A 20710-nucleotide genomic window follows, 5' to 3' on the forward strand; every position below is an offset into this window, starting at 1 on the left:
AAGGTATACTTTTTCTTACTGTTATCTCCCTTAGCATGCCCACAGCTGGACTGCTACCAAGCTGGTAACTACTTAAATCTTCATATTAATATGCAAGACATCAACAAAAAAGGAAAATAAATCTCTATTCTAAAGATTTTATTCACTCTTTTTATCACTATATAAAGGATATTGTATTGTAATTATGGCATTTTTATTAATCCTTTGTGGATAAACTGGTTAATATCAAGGTATTGAGGATAACCCCAGGAGTACTTGGCACCTTCTAACCGTGACATGAACTCTTAATTAAGGAACTTAAACCAAATATATATGTACACACTTATGTATATTTATGGAAAATGTCACTTACCCAGTGTACATCTGTTTGTGGCATGTAGTGCTGTAGATTCACATGCTACGCATTATTCCGCCATCTAGTGTTGGGCTCGGAGTGTTACAAGTTGTTTTTCTTTGAAGAAGTCTTTTCGGAGTCAAGGGATCTAGTGACTCCTCCTCTCGGTCATACTGCGGATGGGCATCAACTCCGTTGTTAGATTGTTTTCCCGCAAAAGGGTGTATGAAGGAGTGATAGAGTGCAGTAATATAAATGTTGTATATAAATAGTAAGTAAAAATAGATGTCCATGCAAAAGTAAATGTATATACATATGTACAAAATATATAAACTACAACAACTACAGGCTTCTGGGGAGGAGGGAGAGTGCATGTGAATCTGCAGCACTACATGCCACGAACAGATGTACACTGGGTAAGTGACATTTTCCGTTTGATGGCATGTGTAGCTGCAGATACACATGCTATGCATAGACTACAAAGCAGTTACTCTCCGCAAGAAATGCAGTGGCTAGCCTGTAGGAATTGGAGTTGTTTGAAATAATGTTCTTAAGACAGCTTGACCAACATTGGCCTGTTGCTTTGAAAATACATCTACACAGTAATGTTTTGTAAATGTATGTGGTTTAGACCATGTGGAAGCTTTACATATGTCTGCCATTGGTATGTTTCCTAAAAATGCCATAGATGCACCTTTTTTTCCTAGTGGAATGTGCTTTAGGTGCGATTAAAAGTTGTCTTTTTGCCTAGATGTAATATGTTTGTGTACATCTAACAATCCATCTTGCTAATCCTTGTTTCGAGATAGGATTCCCTTTATGTGGTTGTTGAAAAGCAATAAAAAGCTGCTTTGTTTTTCTGAATTCCTTGGTTCTATCCACATAGTACATAAGAGCTCTTTTAAGGTCAAGAGTGTGAAGGGCTCTTTCTGCAATTGAAATTGAATCTGGTTGTGGGAAGAAGACTGGCAATTCCACTGTTTGGTTTATGTGAAAAGGTGATAGCACCTTTGGGAGAAATTTTGGATTGGCTCTAAATACAACTTTATATTTGTGTACTTGGAAAAAAGGTTCTTCAAGAGCGAATGCTTGTGTTTCACTAACTCTACGTAATGAAGTAATAGCTACTAGGAAAGCAACTTTCCAGGTTAAGAATTGAATCTCACAGGAATGCATGGGTTCAAAAGGTGAGCCCATTAATCTCGTCAGTACAATATTGAGATTCCAAGCAGGAACAAGTGGTGTTCTGGGTGGAATAATACGTTTTAGTCCTTCCATGAAGGCTTTTATAACTGGGACTCTAAAGACTGAGGTATGTTGTACATCTGTAAATATGCTGATTTGGCAGTAAGATGAATTTTATTAGATCAGAAAGCTAAATTTGATTTCGGTAAATGAAGTAGGTAGCATACAATATCTTGTATTGATGCTGTAACTGGGTCAGTATTTTTAGATTGACAGTAATAAACAAATCTTTTCCATTTGTTAGCATAGCATTGCCTAGTTGTAGGCTTGCATGCTTGTTTGAGAACTTCCATGCATTCTAATGGAAGTTGTAAGTATCCAATTTCTATGACTTCAGGAACCAAATCGCTAAGTTGAGAGCACTGGGATTTGGATGTCTGATTTGTCCTTTGTTTTGTGTTAACAAATCCAGTGTGTTTAAAAGTTTGTAGTGAGCTCCTACTGACAGGTCTAGGAGTGTTGTGTACCAATGTTGTCTTGCCCACGTTAGGACTATGAGTATCATGGTGACAGAAGTCTGATGCAGTTTGTTGACCAGAAATGGAAGTAGTGGGAAAGGGGGAAAAGCGTAAGCAAATATCCCCGACCTGTTGATCTATAGAGCATTGCCCTTGGACAGAGGGTGTGGGTGTCTGGATGAGAAGTTTTGGAATTTTGCGTTTGCTTGTTGCGAATAGGTCTATTTCTGGTGTCCCCCACTTTTGAAAGTACTGATGAAGTACTTGAGTGTGAATTTCCCATCCGTGTATCTGTTGGTGTGTTCTGCTTAGGAGATCCGCTAGCTGATTGTGTATTCCTGGGATGTATTCTGCCAGTAGATGAATTTGATTGTGATTTGCCCATTTCCATATTGTTTGGGCTAGAAGGGACAGTTGAGATGAATGTGTCCCGCTTTGTTTCTTTAGGTAATACATGGTCGTCATATTGTCTGTTTTTATCAAGACAGTCTTGTGTTTGAGAAGCGGCTGAAATGCTTTTAGGGCAAAGAACACAGCTAATAATTCTAAATGGTTTATGTGATAATTTAGCTGTTTTGAATCCCATTCCCCTTGAATAGTAAGGTTGTTGAGATGAGCTCCTGTCATTGATGCATCTGTTGTTATTGTGGTCTGAGGCACAGGGTCTTGAAATGACCACCCCTTCATTAAATTGCTGAGATTCCACCATTGAAGGGACTTGTGCGTTTGGCTGTCTAACAATACTAGAACTTGCAACTGACCCTGTGCTTGAGACCATTGCTGTGAGGGGCACTGTTGTAGTGTCCTCATGTTTAGTCTTGCATGCCATACTATTGCTATGCAGGATGTCATAATTCCTAATAGTTTCATGACAAATCTTACAGTGTATTGTTGATTTGGCTGCATTTGTGGTATGACATTTTGAAAAGTTTGTACTCTTTGTGTATTCGGATAGGCTAAGGCTTTTTGCGTATTGAGAATAGCACCTAGGTAAGGCTGCACCTGTGCTGGTTGAAAATTGGATTTTTGGTAATTGAGAGTGCACCCTAGTGTATGTAGGGTCTCTATTGTGTATGGAGTGTGTTTTTGATATTGTATAAAATTGCTTGATTTTATTAGCCAATCGTCTAGATATGGAAAGACATGTATGTGTTGTCTTCTTAGGTAGGCTGCTACTACCGCTAGACATTTTGTGAATACCCTTGGGGCTGTTGCTATGCTGAATGGTAGAACTCTGAATTGATAATGGTTTCCTGCTATCACAAACCTTAAGTATTTTCTGTGAGCTAGATGGATAGATATATGGAAATACACATCTTTGAGGTCTAATGAAGTCATGTAATCTTGTTTTTGTAATAGTGGAATGATGTCCTGTAGAGTTACCATATGAAAGTGTTCTGACAGGATATATAGATTTAGTGATCTGAGATCCAGGATGGGCCTGAGAGTGCCATCCGTTTTGGGAATGAGAAAGTATAGGGAGTATACTCCTGTTCCTTGTTGAGAATGTGGGACCAATTCTATTGACTGTTTTAGTTGTACTTCTTGTTGTAACAGAACATTGAGTTCTGGGGACAGTTTGTGATAACGTGGAGGAATGTTTGGTGGGGTGGGAGTGGTAGAAATCAATTCTAGGCAATATCCATTGCAGATAATTGACAATACCCATTGATCTGTGGTAATATTTTCCATTGGGAGTGTAATTGCTGCAGTCTGCCCCCCACAGGAGATGTGTGGGGTTGAGGGGTGGTAAATAAATCACTGTTTAGATGGGGTAGTGGCTTGCTTTGAAGTCTGGAACTTGCCCCTAGATCTAAAGTATTGGCCTCTATAAGAACCTGTAATGTCATTAAGTATGTTTGACTACTGACTTTGTGTTCCACCTCTGTGCATATTAGTTGTTCAATGTTCACCTGTAGCACATTACATTTTGTATTTGGTTTAGCTGCCTATTGGCTTTAACGTGGCATTAGACATTACATTCTGTATTCAGTTTAGCTGCCTATTGGCTTTAACGCAGCATTAAACATTTTGTATTCAGTTTAGCTGCCTATTTGCTTTATCGTGGCATTAGACATTGCAGTTGAGACACTGCAGATGAGCTGTGTTTTTCCACATGGTAAACCAAGCTTGTGTTTTTCATAGATTCTCTCACGGAACACTAGCATGATAAGGAAGCGCATATTTTGTGTTTTTCTGTAGTGCAGCCTTGGGAAAGACAGCCTTGAAAACTTGGCCAACTTTCAACGCTTTTTTCTTCCAACTCTGACCTACAGTAGCCAGCATGTTTTGACTATTAGAGGGAAGGGCCTTTCAGCAGGCTTTTTCATTATTCAATCTATAAAAGGTGTCCCTGGGCAGAAGCAAGGGGAATTTTCCGAGACTTCAGTCAGGCGTGGACGTCAGCTGCCTGACCTGTCCGGTAAGGGTGGAAAATCTCTTTCTCGCAGTTGAACAGGAGTCATAAACTTGTTGGCATGAGAAAGATGACAAGCAGTGATAAGCCCTACAGTGATGAATTTTGACTTTTATTCTTTGCTTTGACAGTTATGCTATAATATAATCACATATACTTGCTGTGTACATTGCAATTGAGAATCACTTTGATATATTTTCCTTTCATTGCTGTGACTATTTTTGAACATGTGCCTCCAACCTACTAATCTCCTCTCTCAGGAACCTCATGGTGAAATAATAATAAATGTCTTCTTCAAACTAAGAAGTGCATTCCAGAGATTGTTTTCGGCTCGGTCATTAGTGAAAGCAAAACAGACCCTTTAAGTCCCCCGCTTTGGTACTGCTGTTGCTGTTGCCCTTGTTTTGCCTGGGAGGTAGAAGCCTCTGTGGATTGTGGCTTGAATCCTCCTCTGAATTGTTGTCTGCGAAAGGAGCCTCCATAGGGTGTTGTGTATAAGGCTCCCATTGCTTTGCAAGTGTCTGAGTCTTTTCTCAGACTTTCTATGGCCGTGTTGCTTTTTTATTAAAAGGCATATTCAGCACTGCCTGCTGTATTTCTGGTTTAAAACCAGAGGAACGTAGCCATGCGTGTCTGCATATAGTGATGGTAGTATTCACGCTTCTAGCTGCTGTTTCTGCAGCATCAAGGGCAGACCGTATTTGCCTGTTGCTTATGGCCCGACCTTCTTTCACAATCTTTTGTGCCCTTTTTTGGTGTTCCTTAAGGAGGTATTGTAGGAATTCCTGCATCTAGTCCTAGTGGGCTCTATCACCCTTGCTACAAGGCTTGCGAGTTTGAAATTCGCCATTGGTTGGCAGCCTGTGTCGCTACCCTCTTGCCAGCAGCATCAGAGTTTCTACTTTCCTTGTCAGGTGGAGAAGCATCCCCTGACAACTGGGTATTAGCCCTCTTTCTAGCAGCACTCCCTACCACTGAGTCTAGAGAAACTTGGTGGGTAATAGTCTGTAGGAGCAACTTTATATTTTTTTATCAACGCGTGGTGTTATAATTCTAGCTTTGACTGGCTCACTGAATATTTGATCTGCATGTTTAATCATGCCAGGTAGCATTGGATGGCATTGATATTTTGAGTGCGTGGAGGATAATGTGTTAAAGAGAAAATCCTCTTCTAGGGGTTCAGTATGCATAAGCACCCCGTGGTATGCTGCTGCCATGGAAATAACCTGCATGTGTGCAGTAGTGTCTTCTGGTGGAGAAGTCTTAGAAGGGTATAAGTATGGGTCATTGTCAGGAATCGGATCTGGATCGTAGAGATCCCAAGGATCAACCGTATCACCATGAGAATATTGGGAATGAGTTGGTGAAGGCAAAGGTGGTGGGCTAGTGGGTGGTGACGAAAAAGAAAGTTGTGGTGAATGAGGGGGAGAAGTATGGATAGGTTATGGCTTCTCCTTCTGTTTATAAATCTTTGCTGGTGGTGGAGCAGTATCTAAATGTTCTTGAATGGCCAACTTTCTCTTGGTCTGTAGAGGAGGTGCAGTAATTATTCTGCCAGTCTCTTTATGGATGTGAATTCTTGATTGTTTTTCATCCATGATCTCAAGGATAGGTTGGATCTCAGTGTCCTCAGAAGGTCTAGAAGACTGTTCATCCAGTGATTTTGAGCTCTGTTTAAGATGGCTCGAAAGTCCTTGCTCTTCTGAATAAGAAGTATTTTTCGGCTCCAAAGATTGTCGTTTATTTCAGGCCGGAAAATACAGCCGGTTGTTTTGGCTCCGAAGCAGGGCGTCGAGGCTTAGACTCCGAGGAGGGAGGACGCTTGCTTTAGTCGGAAGTTGAACTTTTTATGGATTTACTTGACTCGGATACCGACGGAGGAGTGGCCTTTTCGACGCTGAACCCGAAGGTCGGTCGACAAGAGTCTTTTTTCGGGTTGAACCATTGCTCTCTGGCAGTGGTGTACCCAAGGCCTTGTAGGACTTTTTTATAAGTGGGCGTAGGGGCAGGCGTACTCACGTGCTGACCAGCAGTAATAGGCCTATCTTCTTCTGATTCTTCTTTGGAGTAGGTGTCTCTGAAAGAAACCGCCGTCTGCGTCTGTTCTTCCTTCATGGTGTCGAGATGTTCTGTACTCTTCAAAGCCATTTCCAATCTTCTGGCTCTCCGATCAAGCAGGGTATTCTTGGATCGAAACGATCGACAGGCCTCGCAATCCTTTTCTTTGTGATTGGGAGAAAGACACAGATTACAGACAAGGTGTTGGCCTGTGTATGAAAATTTTGCATGGCATCAGGGACAAAATTGAAATGGAGTCCGATCCATAAGGTTTCAACGCGGTAGGCCCGAACAGGCCAGAGTCCATGCCCGAGTTGGGCGCACGCGCCCAGAAGGGCGAAATTTAGTTTTCGATTGTACTATCGGTTCGAGGCTAGGTGGAAACGCGATCGAAACAATACCGACGATTAAGGGAGTTTTCTAAAGTTTCCAATTCGAAATCTCAGAGCGAGAGGAAACACGTCCGAACCCGACAGCAGAAAGAAAACAATCTAACAGTGGAGTCGATGCCCATGCGCAGAATGACCGAGAGGGGGAGTCACTCGATCCTGTGACTCCGAAAAGACTTCTTTGAAGAAAAACAACTTGTAACACTCCGAGCCCAACACTAGATGGTGGAATAATGCATAGCATGTGTATCTGCAGCTACACATGCCATAGAACACACACATATTATTATTATATATTATTTTCATATTACACTAGTCACATTTCTGATTATGTAAGGATTGGGTTCATTTTTAGACGCACGAAGAGGTGATGACACAGGTGTTTTCCTGACTCTATAAAATAATTTTGATAAATCCTATGATAATTTGCACATATCATTAGTGTATATACATAAGTTACCTTGTCCAAGCAGAGAGATGATTCAAAGCAATGGGGATTTGTTTTGCAGGCTCAATTGCATAGTCATTATTTTACATTTAATTAGGGTTTTAATTGCTATTCATTTTTTGCTTGAGCCTATGATAGATTGTCTCTTAGATAGTGATTAATAATGAATTACACTTGCTTTATATGAGAAGCTGCTAATAAAGGCCTGATATGCATTTGCAGTAATTACAGTATTGCAAAGGGATATGTAGCATATTTTCTGTGCCCTTCATATTATGGATTCTATTACTAAATGCACCTGATATTTTTTATTTGCATTTGGATATTTGCTCAGGATAGAAACATGATTTTGCTTATGAAATGTCAATACGATTTGGATGTTGGGCGATGCACCGGGAGGACGGGGTGAATGACGATATGTTGTTTATGTCTATGAATTTCATTTTCTATGGTATGTGGGGCATGTAACATTCACTTGACAAAGGCCTTGTTGCCAAAACTCGTTATTTGTTTATGAAGCAATTAAAGAACTTGAGTTCCACAAGCTGGTGTGACGCATCTCTTTTCGACACAAGGATTGTTGGAGGATCGAACTGCTTTGAGACATTACAGACAGATGGAGCTACGGCTGGTGTGGGCACTTGCATTGCTAGGAGAGGAGTGCTTTCTCCTTGTAGCTCGCTTTGGAATATATATATATATATATATATATATATATATATATATATATATATATAAAAAATGTATACATCAGTGTCATTACAACAATATTGCATCTTCCCGGTACTAAACTAAACTCTCCAGGTAGTTGGTGTTTCTACATAGGCTTCTGAAAACATTTGGAAAAAACTCTTGCTACTTCACAGGTAGTTCGGAATGGATAAAGTGAACTGATTTTAATACACCAACAAGCAACTACAAAATGATAATTCGTCCAAAAATAACAAACCTGGCTAAAACATATTTTCAGCTTCCAAATCATACAAAGATTTCAGCATTAGGAAAGAGTGATGAGAATTTCTCACAAGCACAATGGCACATTCAGTGGGTTGACGGGGGAGGAGGACAACAACAGGGTTGCAGGGACAAAATAAGAGTACAGCAAACATGCAGTCAAGGCAGTGCATGTCACAGAAGATACCGACAAAGGCTGCCCTGGCGGCAATGACAGTTCTGGGCAAACAAGACAAATATATATTTTCTCAAATTAAGGATATAGGGCCTCATTACGACCGCCAGGGTGGAGGCCGGAGGTAGCACCACCAACAGGCTGGCGGTGCTACATCAGGTATTCCGACCGCGGCTGTGAAGCCGCGGTCGCCCAGCCGGGTCCGGCGGTTTCCCGACGGATTTCCCCCGGCTGGGGGAATCCTCCATGGCGGCGCTGCATGCAGCGCCGCCATGGGGATTCCGACCCCCTTCCTGCCAGCCTGTTCCTGGTGGTTTACACCGCCAGGAAGAGGCTGGCGGGAACGGGTGTCGTGGGGCCCCTGGGGGCCCCTGCACTGCCCATGCCACTGGCATGGGCAGTGCAGGGGCCCCCTAACAGGGCCCCATTAAGATTTTCAGTGTCTGCTTGGCAGACACTGAAAATCGCGACGGGTGCAACTGCACCCGTCGCACCCCAGCAAATCCGCCGGCTCCATTCGGAGCCGGCTTCATCTTTGCTGGGGCTTTCCCGCTGGGCCGGCGGGCGATCTTTTGAAGATCGCCCGCCGGCCCAGCGGGAAAGTTAGAATGGTCCCCGCGGTCATTTGACCGCGGGGCGGTGTTTGGGCGGTTTCCGCCCGGCGGGCGGCGCCCACCGCCCGCCGGGGTCGGAATGACCCCCATAATCTGAAACAACTTGGCTGTACAATAACCAAGAAATGGAAGTGTTGAAGAGAGTCTAAAGTACAAAACAAATAGCACATAGTAATCACTTGCAGGGGAACAATCGTGCGCAATATAAAAAGAAAACACACTTGAAACTAAAACAAGAGAAGAACAAAAGACTACTGTGGGGAAATAAATAGTCCATAAAATTGAAAAGACATAAATCGTTACAAAAAATATCAATATGTGGCTAGGGAATGAGTCGTTGGCATCTGTGGCATGGAGCTGGTACATTAAGCTCAACAAATAAGAAGGCAGAGAATACAGAGTAAAGAAATGCCCTGTAAAATCCAGGCAGGGATTTTGAAACACTTTAAAGGACATACAATTACATCTCAACAAGTGACAGGCCAAGAAAAGAAAGCCTGCAAATAAAGGCCCATCCCCAGCATTTACTTGTGAATTGTTCCATGAGGAGTCTTTATTTCCCACCCTTTCAACTCCACTAAAATTGTAAATGAACATTGTCTTCTATAAATAAGCATGATTTAACTTCTACGGCCTAAATCCACCAAACCCATAATTACAAATGCTGTCATGTAATAACAGTTTCTTGTGAACGTAAACGCTTTTTACTTGCAGTGATCATTTGTAGAACACACACCACAAACTAGACTTCAGAAGCTGAAAATTGGTGTTACTTTTATAAAACTGTAATGTACTCACTTTAAAGACTTCGGAAGGATGAACAACGAAGACAACCAAACAAGAAAATGAAGCTTAATCCTTAGACACAGGAGATCGGCTGCAGGTGAACTAACACAATGAACTCTCTTAAAGGCTGTATAGCCCCCCACAATAAAGCACCAGTATGCTCTATACTTCACCCAGCTGACCAGCACGGTGCTTCTTCTATAATTAAACTATGTACGTCATGGGTCAATTTTGTTCCAGGTTTAAAAAACATATATGAGGAATTTACCAACAAAGGAAAATAAAAAGAAAGCTACTGTTAAACGTGCCACATCAATAATAATCCCTTGCAGGAATATTAACAAGTGCTTTCAACACACATGCTCTTACACACACAATAATACTGGTTTTACCTGCTAAATATTTTATAGTATCTAGTTTATGGGATTCCTGCATGGTTTTCATCCCAGCTACTTCCGTGTCGATCTTCCTGTTGATTTGAGTCAATGCTCGATCTTGCTGAGCATGCTTGAGAAGGGAAAATCATTCAATTAGTGCAAGATATTATTGGCCTGTTCATGTAAATTAGCATTCAAACCCAAATACACGATGACCCACTGTAAAATGATGGGCACCAAACAACTGGCCAGTTTCACTTCTGCACCATATGTAGGATCATTTGCATCGTTAGCATTTCTTTGGTGAAATGCTGTGCTACTGAAAGGCTTTACCATCAACCCCCTCAATAGACTGGCAGCAAGCCTCCATTATCATCCCATCTTCCACAAAGGACCACCATACCCACTACTGCTTCTCAGTCAAGGAATGAAGTTCTTTGAAAGATGACACACCCACATCGAGACTACTGTGTTGGACTACTAACAACCCTGGGCATGATTCCCAAAGTGCACTTTGTACTACGTTTCGAACTACTACAAAATGTGTGTTTTTTTCCTATACTTATGTGTGCGGATTTTTCCACCCGATGCAAGGTTTCCTCAAACATAGTACAGGCTTTTAGTAGTAAATGTGGGAGGGACACAGACAAGTGGGGTGGGAAAAGGGGCAGACTTACTCCTAAAGGGGAAGGGATTAGGGAGGAGTGAGAGAGGTTTAAGGAGGGCCAGGGAGAGGCTCAGAGATGGACGTCAACCACCCACCAATGAGTAAGCCAACTGCTTTACTATACTGGTGGAGACTTGTCGCTTACACTCTTATAGTAAGTTTACCATTTGAATTTGTGAATACTGGAAGTAGTAAACTTACTCCAAAGTGTAAACTTACTCCAAAGTTTAAGTTAACTTTGTGAATCAGATCTCCCTAATTATTTCAATTGGCTCAAATTCTTACCATACCAATGGTATTTGCTTGATAATTCTGACCCACCATGTATCAACTAAGTGACTATTATCCAAATGACAACAATAAAATGAGGAAGAAAAAATGAACGTTCTAATCAGATTTTTAATGGTTGAGATAAGCTAGTCAACAAAATGTTAAAAAATTAAATTTGCGTATTATTTACCTTACTACAGAACTGATGGTCTGCCTGTCAAAAATGTTAAGCTACACATAGGCGTCAATTGTTCAGCATGTTTACATGCTTAATACATTTACCCAACACAGTGATTTACATACACATTTGACAACATAAACAAAAATTCTTACCAATGCTATGATTTCTGTTCTCGCTTCCAGCAACTTTTTTTCGCTATCAGCATACTAGAATCAGAAAGGATATTTTAGGGCAAATTCCAATAGGGGAAAACAACAATTGTAGTGCGATTTGTATTCAAATGAACTAAAACATCATTTATGGTTTAGCATATTAATACATCCATGTCTCTTTAATGTGTAACACGTTGATTCTCACTTATCAACTGCTTTTATACAAATTTCCTGTGCCTAGTAGCATTTCTCTGTTCTCCGGACTGGGGTATCTAGTTGAGAACTCCTTGCCATTTACAGGGAGGACATGCAAGAGTGGTGCAACACTAAAGAGTGACCCTCTGTTTCCATCACTCTACTAGTCCCCTACTGGAGCAGCATGTACTCCCTTCCTGGCATGCATCTCTTTTTCCTTTTTCTACTCATTGTCTGCGTTCTGTCTTTATTCTTCTATATGTCCTTGCATTTGCTGAAGCGCCACCTTGGGCCCCAGAAAGGAGTTTTTACCCTCCTGTTCTGGGTTTAAACAACCACCAGCGTGCAGTTGAGACACCATCACTATTCTCACCTATGGAGGTCGACTGAATCTTCCGACTTGGCGAAGAGTGCAGCAGTCAGAATCATTCAACCACAAATGAATGACATTATACCATAAACCATTTTAGACACCATAAACAATTCAACACTAAATCAAACTCCAAACCCAATAAAGTTTCAAAGCTTCATTATAATCCCAAAATCAATGTCATGTAAATGGTGTGCAAAATGAAGTTATAAACAAACATGAAAATCATAGGCTGACGGAAACATCTGAAAAGATTCAATCTACTAATCATCAAAACTGTTAGACCCTCCAAAAGAATAATATAGATTAGCAACAACACAGTAAGTGCATTACTATTGGAATTCGAAGCAGTTGATGGTGATATCAGCGAATCATCAAAATACAGTTTTCACATTAAATTCATTTCAGAACTGGGCCGTTCTTTCCACTAACAAGAATCTGGACATGTATGTGTGGGAACGGGCTAACACATGCGGGCAAAAGAGAAAAGAAAGGCAAAAATAGTTTGAAAAAACATCTAGCTAGAATAACTTATTAAAAAAATATGCTGGTGTAAACAACTAACTAGTAAGGCAAACGAGAAACCACATTTAGTTATAACTCTTCCCATGGGACAGCATTGATTAATCAAGACAGAGCGGTCACCATCTTCCGGCGTCAGTTGATAGCAGCATCAGGACAGTGCAGAACACGAGCTGCACATAGGACAGATCAGCAGTTCAGATTTAGTTGAAACACACAACAGAATAAGGCAGTTAAGACTATGATGAGAGAACTCATCAGGGGATTTTAGAGAATAGGAGTGTGAGAGAGCAGACTTAAAAGAGAGAAGGCAAACTCCGGCAGAGTTCTAAACAGCACCAAGGCAAGGGAGAAGACTGACTTCAGTTCAAGTTCTTCACTAAATAAAATACACACAATTATTTCATTGGTTCGTTAGGTGGGTACATTTCAGACATCAGATTCAGCATCCAATCACTGCAGATGGCACCACCAATTTCTGATACTTTTAAGAATCTTCTCAGCAAAAGGGAGTTGTCATCTGCATGACTTCATACAATTGTGCCAAAATATTACATTTTCTAACAATTTGTTACTTACAGTTCCTTTCTCCTGACACACAATAAACTAAACTAATATTCTTTCACAAGGGATTTGTAGATTTCCTGTTCTGTTCAGCAGCTAGAACAAATACTATAACAATGTTGCATCTAAAACATGTCTCTTGCCTACAATACAATAGGACTTTCAACATTCACATTAACAGTCTAGGCAAAAAATTCAGGTCAGAGGGAACAGAATAAACAAGTGATTTTCCATTGCTGCTTGCAAAATGAGTCTCCGGCATAGTCAAGTTAGGAAACCTAAATGCATGTTAATACATTTACTACATTAATAAACCTATTGTGCTCCTTACAATTCAAATCAAGTATTCAAAGCAAATTAGTTTATAAAAAAAAGTCATTCATGTTATGTTAAAGCTATTTTAACCCTGTATTTATTTTCTACACGCGTAATTCATATAAATGAAATCCATTTAATTCACTATGTGTGTTTAATTCATATTCTTATAATACTTATAATTTATTTCTACTTTTTCTACTATAAAAGTAATACTTTCAGGTTAATGTTTATTAATAAGACTCATTTATGAATGCACAATGTTTTCATGTTAAACGTGGTGTCAAAATACAAGTGAAAGGCACAAATGTCCACCACTATTTAAACGTACACATTTTAATTTCTACGTTATTTTCTCTGTTAAACTTTTGAAACTGCAGATTTATTAGCTGTCATATGCTACTTCTATGCCACTAACATATTAATAAAACTTGATTCTCTCAGTCCCTCCTCTTACGGCAATCTATGCCATCACAAAATAACTATTCTCATTTACAGTGAGACAAGTCAAAACCTTGTGGTTTGATAACACATAGATTTAGGTTTGCGATAACTGTCAATTCTTTTCATCGTCTGATAATATCTGTTTCTCATATTCTCCATTTCTTCCCTCCTTTGTTTATTCTTTGATCTTTGTTTTTTCCAGAAATTGTGAGCTTTGTAAAATCCAAGTGCACAAATTATGCACACTGTCAAAATCAATAAAGGTTTCTGGCTCATTCTCACAAGCCCATTTGCCAAGTTTCCAAACCAAGATCCTACCTTAGAGAATCCTTTACCTATTGTCTCCCAGGCATTTGTCTCCTTTAGGTCATTTAAGTCATTTCTCTAACTTGTCAAATTATATAAGTATCTCCTTACCTCCTTGCTGTTATTTGGGATATAAGTGCAGCAGTGCTGTGATTTCAAAACTTGACAGACTCTGCCCTCTTTTGCTAAAAGAATGCCTAACGCAAAGCAATTCTAAAGAATCATAGACCTAGCAACACTTTCTGTGTCCGTTAAGAGCATTGCACCTGAAAAATCAGTTGACAACTTATCTACAATCGTTGATAACTTCCTTATCTTTGTGCCATTTAAGATCACACCCACCGATGGAATAAATGCTTCAAATATATCTCCTGTAATCTCTGAACCACTTGCTTCTCTTTTAAATCTCATTTTAGGTTCCTTAATCCCAGCAGAATTTTCAATGTTGCCCACTTGGTAAATTTTGGGGAAACCACTCCCAAATACCATGTACCATACCAGCCCTTCAGCAGGTTGTAATAAGCGTTATTATCACAGATGTAATAGACTCCAGGTACAGCAGGGTCTTGTCTGTTCCTACAAACTTACTGTCAGCCTTTGATTGTGGGTTATATATGCAAATCTTACCTACATGTTGTCAATCTAATGCTAAGTGTCCCTGTGTATCAGGAGTGATGTGAACTGTTTTTTTCTTACTAGCTACACTCTTATCTACCCTTTCTGTCACTGCTTTTCTTCTATTATCTACCTGATTAATGAACTCCTTTTCTACCTGTGTGAGAATACGTCCGGTTATTCTGGTGTGCTTATACTGTGTCAAAGATAAGTGTAGGCTCAAAGAAACTTCCTACAATGTCTATATTCCTAGGATTTGCAATGCTGCTCAAATGCTGATTAAAGGGAAAAAAGAGAAGACTACGTTGTAATTAGAGTAAAAATACTGAATGTACTCCTGCTTATACCAACGTGTAAATATCAGACTGCAACTGATTCCATAAGTTAGTGGTAAACTGAGATTAGTGATTCCTTCTTGTACTGATGAAGGCATTTGTGTACACACATAAAAAAATCACACACATTCATTGTGTCCACATACTCATACAGCAAACTATATTATGCGTTGGAAGACGAATCTCCCTTTGTGTCATCTAAATTAAGCAATCCCTCATCTATGTAAAACATATCTTGCTCGGATGTTGTCATTCTCAGCACTGGAGTAGATGTACTTTGCACCTCTCCTTTCATTGAATCATTCATTCCTGCAATCAATAAAATTCCCACATACATACATACTGTTATCATCAATACACACATATTTACAACTACTGTGTTTACCCTGTCCAGGATTCATGGCTTCTGTTGTATCACAGGAGAAAGGGAAAACAATATCAAAGCAAAGCTAGCAAAAATAAAAAAACAATGCAACTTCATAATCTTTACACTATTTACAGCTGTTCTCGATCTTCAAGAAAGTTCTTCAAGATTCAACTAAAGCCCTCAAAAATAGTTCAATGTTCGTTTTCAATAGGACACAGTCTGATGATTGCTAATAATTACTTCCAGAGTGTTATGTCTTTGTTGATCAATTGGCAAGGTTATTTCAAAGCTCAGTTCAAATGCAATTTCAAGTTCCAGAATGTTTAAGTGAATTCTCACAGTAAAAACAAAAGGCCATAAACTAATTCTTCCATTCATTTGTGACAAAATAGATCCATTCAGGTGGAGAGTATCTGCGACTTGGTACTCTTCCTTTTCGCTCTCTTTATAGCTTCATCTTCACTCTGATTTGACTCTTCAACTGCTTCCATTATTGATGGGAGTTTATGAACAACCAGTCCATGTGCATTTGCAGGCCCATTGGTCTCCTTTCACAATTTGTTTACTGCTGCAACTGCATCCACAACGTTTGCTGTACTGGCAGGAATCAGTTGATTTGACTCTGCTCTCCTGCACTTTTGTCTTACTGCAGGCTGCTTACATCCTTGTCTGCACCTTTATCTGCATGCAGACTGCTTGCAGATAAAATGATACCACTGTATGGATTCCTGACTTCTTTTATCAGATCAAGGAACTCATTTTAGTAATGAGATCTTAAAGTTGTTGTGTTGCATGTCTTCTACTTCAGTCACTGGTTCTGTCCTCACAGCTTGGTCAAGCTGAACCCCTTCTTAATCAGCATTTGCTCTTGTGGGATACGACTCTTTGTTTTAAAGAGGACACAGAACTCTGCATGTGTGGCTTGGGTGTATCTAGGTTGGAAGACCAGCACTCTTCACAGCTGTTGTCGTCACAAAGATAACCTGAAATGCTTCTTCCCCACAACCCAGTCACCAGCTTTCAAGCTGTGACACTGTTCCTGGGTCATTTAAACTGTTGCTACTTCAACCAGATGAGACAAAGAGCGAACCACATCAGCCAGACCTTTGCAATAATCCAGCACTAAGTCATCAGTTATGTTCACATGTGCATTTGCAGGCACTGCTGGTAGCCTCATTGCATGACCCAACAGGAGTTCGTGGGGAGACAGTCCTGCCTTCCTGTCAGGGGTGCTACGTATGCTCATCGGGACAAGTGGTAATGCATCAGGCCATTTCAACACTGTTGAGGCACAAACCTTTGCCAATTGAGCTTTCAGTGTTCCATTAATTTGCTCTACCAATCCAGATGCCTCTGGTCTGTAACTGCAGTTCAATAGTTTTGCTCAGTGTTCAGGGCTACACACAACAACTTTAAGATCTCATTACTAAAATGAGTTCCTTGATCTGATAAAAGAAGTCAGGAATCCATACAGTGGTATCATTTTCCTGAGCAGCAGCTTGACTACAGCAAGACTAGCATTCCTATGTGTTGGATAAGTCTCCACCCATCTAGAAAGCACACACACAATGACCAATACGTACTTCTATCCGTTACAGACAGGCATTTCAATTAAATCACGTCGCATTCTGTTAAATGGACCTCCCCATCTACCTATGTGGCTCAAATTAACCACTGTACATTTCCCTGTATTCATTTGTTGGCATGTAACACATCTGTGACAAACCGCTCAGTCAACCAGTCTAAACCTCGGGTTGTACCATGCCTGTTTGAATGTGCAAATCATTGCGTCTGTGCTGAGATGAACCTGACCAAGATAATAACTAGCCATGGAGTTCAACAAACAATCTGGTAACAGAATCTTCCCTTCATTTGAAATCCCGACATCAACTCCCTCTCTTTGAGCACAACCTGCTTTTATCCAACCTCTGTATTCTTACTCTGTTGCTCCTTCCTGCAATCTTTTAATTTAATCCCAGGTATCAACCACTAACATCAAGATACTTTGATTTGTCTCACTGGTGTCACTTTCATTACTTCATAAAGGTGACGCAATGAAGTGCACAATATCTGCCAATTTGATCAGCATAGGCATTGTCCAACGTTCCATAGTCATTAGACTTCTGGTGGGCTACACAATTGACAACAGCAATCTTCACAGGTAACTGTAAAGCATTTAACAAATCATAAAGTCTTTAACCATTTGAATAGATGATCCAGACTAGGTCATGAAACCTCTCTGGTGCCATAACTGCCCGAAATCGTGGACCACACCAAATCCATATTGACTATCTGTGAATATTGTTACTTTGAGCTGCTCTGATACGTAGCATGCTCTTGTAAGAGCAACTAATTCGGCTACTTGGGTAGAAACGACTCCTTGAAGACCCTGAGGCTTCGACCACTCCTGAGAGGGTGCAAACTGCATAACCTGCTCTCAGAGTACCTTCACTGTCTCTTAAACAGGAGCCATCAACAAAAACAATTTGGTCATTCTTCTCTAAAGGAGTATCCTGAATATCAGGTCTGGGTTTGGTGCAATTTTCAGTGACATCAAGGCAGTCAGGTACAATTTCATTTACGTGATTTGATTCATCAGCATTTACAGGCATTAATGTGGCGGAGTTTAGGACCGCACACCTACTGACTGTTATATTTGCAGATCTAAGGATCAATAACTCATAACGGGTGAGACAGGCATTGGTCAAATATTGGGTCTTGGACCCGGTGAGAAGAACTTCGACTGAGTGTGGGACATACTCATACGAGCAGAAGCCCTGGCTTTCAAACAGCCGAGCAAAGCAGCAGCAACAGGATCCAGTGTGGCGGAAAAATATGCCACTGGCCTATTTGTTCCTACATGTGACTGCAACAAAACAGAAAGCGCACAACCATCACATTCATGACAAAACAATGCAGAACCCTTTCATGTAATCAGGCATTCCCAAATCTGGAGCTCTGCACAAACTCTCTTTCAACTCAGTGAAAGCTTTCAAGCACTGTTCATTAAAGGGGACTAGAACTGTGACTTTTTATGTGTCAACATCTGCATCAGTTTGGAAATTACTGAAAAATTTGGGATCCATTGGTGACAATAGCTCACCATGTCCAAAAACATTTTGACATCTCTCTGTGTAACTGGGGGGCTCATTTGCATAATTCTTGTAACTCTTTCTCAGGGCACTTTTCCTGCACCTTTCTCAATTTGGTGACCCAAATACCTCACTTCTTTCTGGCAATCCTGTAACTTAGCAGGGGAAACCTTGTGTCTGTTTTCAACCTAATGATTGAACAACACTATGGTATCTTGCCTGCAAGCTTCACGTGTGTTGGACGCAACCATCAGGTCATCAATGTACCACACTAAAGCAGACTGAAATGAAAAGTTCAAAGCCTCTAAATTCTTCTTCAGGATCTGATTGAAAATAGACTGATTCTGAAAACCCCTGTGTAGTGCAACACCATGAATACACACGTTGCCGAATCGGAATGAAAACTGACTAACCTCATGCAATGGCACTGAGAAAAATGTTTGTGACAAATCAAACACCGAAAACCACTCTTTTTCACACAGAATCTGAAGTAAAATCACTGCTGGTTTGGCACTACAGGACAACAGGATACTACAATTTTGTTCACTTTTCTCAAATCCTGAACTATGCGATATTTCCCACTTGGCTTTTGCAATCCCATAATCGGTGAATTACATTGGCTGTCCATCACTTCTTTTAATACACCAAGCTCAACAAAATCTGCAATTACTGGGGTAATTCCTTCAATCACTTCTGTAGTCATGTGATACTGTGGTGTTTTGGGGAAAACTGCATTTGGCTTCACTGTCACTTTAACTGCTTCAACACCCCCGTCGCCGAAGACCTACACTTTCAAATTGAGACCAATCTGAACACCACCCTCCGCTGTACCCTCATCTACAGACCCCCAGACTCCACACACATTTTGGCAAAGTCATGGCCGACCTCATCGCTCCCCATGCCCTCACCTCAATGAATTACATCCTCCTCGGCGACCTCAACTTTCACCTCAACAACCACAGCAACCCGAACACCTCATTCATCATGGAGAACCTAGCCACCCTTGGGCTCAAACAACAGGCCAACCTCTCCACACACTCAGCAGGACACACCCTCGACCCTATCTTCTCCACCGGAAACGTCTCCTTCTCAAACACCTCTGAACTCCACTCCACCGACCACCAATGCGTCCATTTTACTTCACCAAGACCACCGAACTTCACCACACCTACCGCAGCCCCCAGGCAGAAACTGGAGCAAGGTCACCAAAGCACAACTCATCGCCGTACTCCGCCACTCCACACCACCGGATACCATGGACGCCAATGTCTCGGGCTACAACCTCCACCAATGGATCGCCGACTGCACCAACACTCTAGCCGCCCCCAAGGAAACCCGCTGTCAATCAACACCACAGGAAACCCAGCTGGTTCTCCCCAACCTCCAAGAATCAAAGTGCACCTGCAGACCACTCAATAGAAACTGGAGACGCAGCAAGAGCACAAAGCCTTCAAAAACATTCAGGAGCGCATCAACGCCAATGCACACAACAGCAAGGAACTCTTCACCACAGTCAAAGAAATATTTAAAAACCTGGCACGGACACCACAGACATCCACCCTCCCAAAACCTCTCCAACAACCCTGCCGCCTTCTTTCACTGAAAAATCCAGGACATCTATGTAGGATTCACAAGCCAAGAACCAGCACCACCTCGGCTCCAACCCCGCACTGACCCTGAACCACTGGTCCCTCCTCACCCCAGAAGACACCCTGAAGCTTATGCATTCTATCCTCTCCGGGGAAACTTCGGACCTATGCCCCCACCACATCTTCAACCGAGCCAGTGCCACCTTTGCCCCAAACTATGCCATACCATCAACTGCTCCATTGAGACTGCCACCTTCCCGGGTGACTGCAAACATGTGGAGATAAACCCCCTAATGAAGAAGCCCTCCGCAGACCCGACGGAGCAGAAAAACTACAGACCAATCTCACTGCTCCCTTTCCCAGCCAAGGTAATCGAAAAAGTGATCAACACACAGCTCACTGAGTTCATTGAGAGAAACCACATCCTAGATCCCTCTCTATCCGGTTTCAGGAGCAACCACAACTCCCAAAC

At 41.2% G+C, this 20710-nt stretch overlaps 1 protein-coding gene across 2 annotated transcripts in view; it reads right to left on the reverse strand.

Annotated features, from left to right (window-relative positions):
- Positions 1 to 20710, reverse strand: part of MCUR1 (mitochondrial calcium uniporter regulator 1) — a 179961-nt gene that overhangs the window by 23855 nt on the left and 135396 nt on the right. For both annotated transcript variants that reach the window (XM_069218178.1, XM_069218167.1), the window contains 2 exons: positions 11525 to 11578; positions 10270 to 10384 (listed from right to left, as the gene is read on the reverse strand). In XM_069218178.1, the coding sequence (XP_069074279.1) occupies positions 10270 to 10384; positions 11525 to 11578 (169 nt within the window). The remainder of the gene's footprint in view (positions 1 to 10269; positions 10385 to 11524; positions 11579 to 20710) is intronic.

This window comes from Pleurodeles waltl, chromosome 2_1 (genome assembly GCF_031143425.1).
Source record: "Pleurodeles waltl isolate 20211129_DDA chromosome 2_1, aPleWal1.hap1.20221129, whole genome shotgun sequence".
Lineage (NCBI taxonomy): Eukaryota > Metazoa > Chordata > Amphibia > Caudata > Salamandridae > Pleurodeles > Pleurodeles waltl.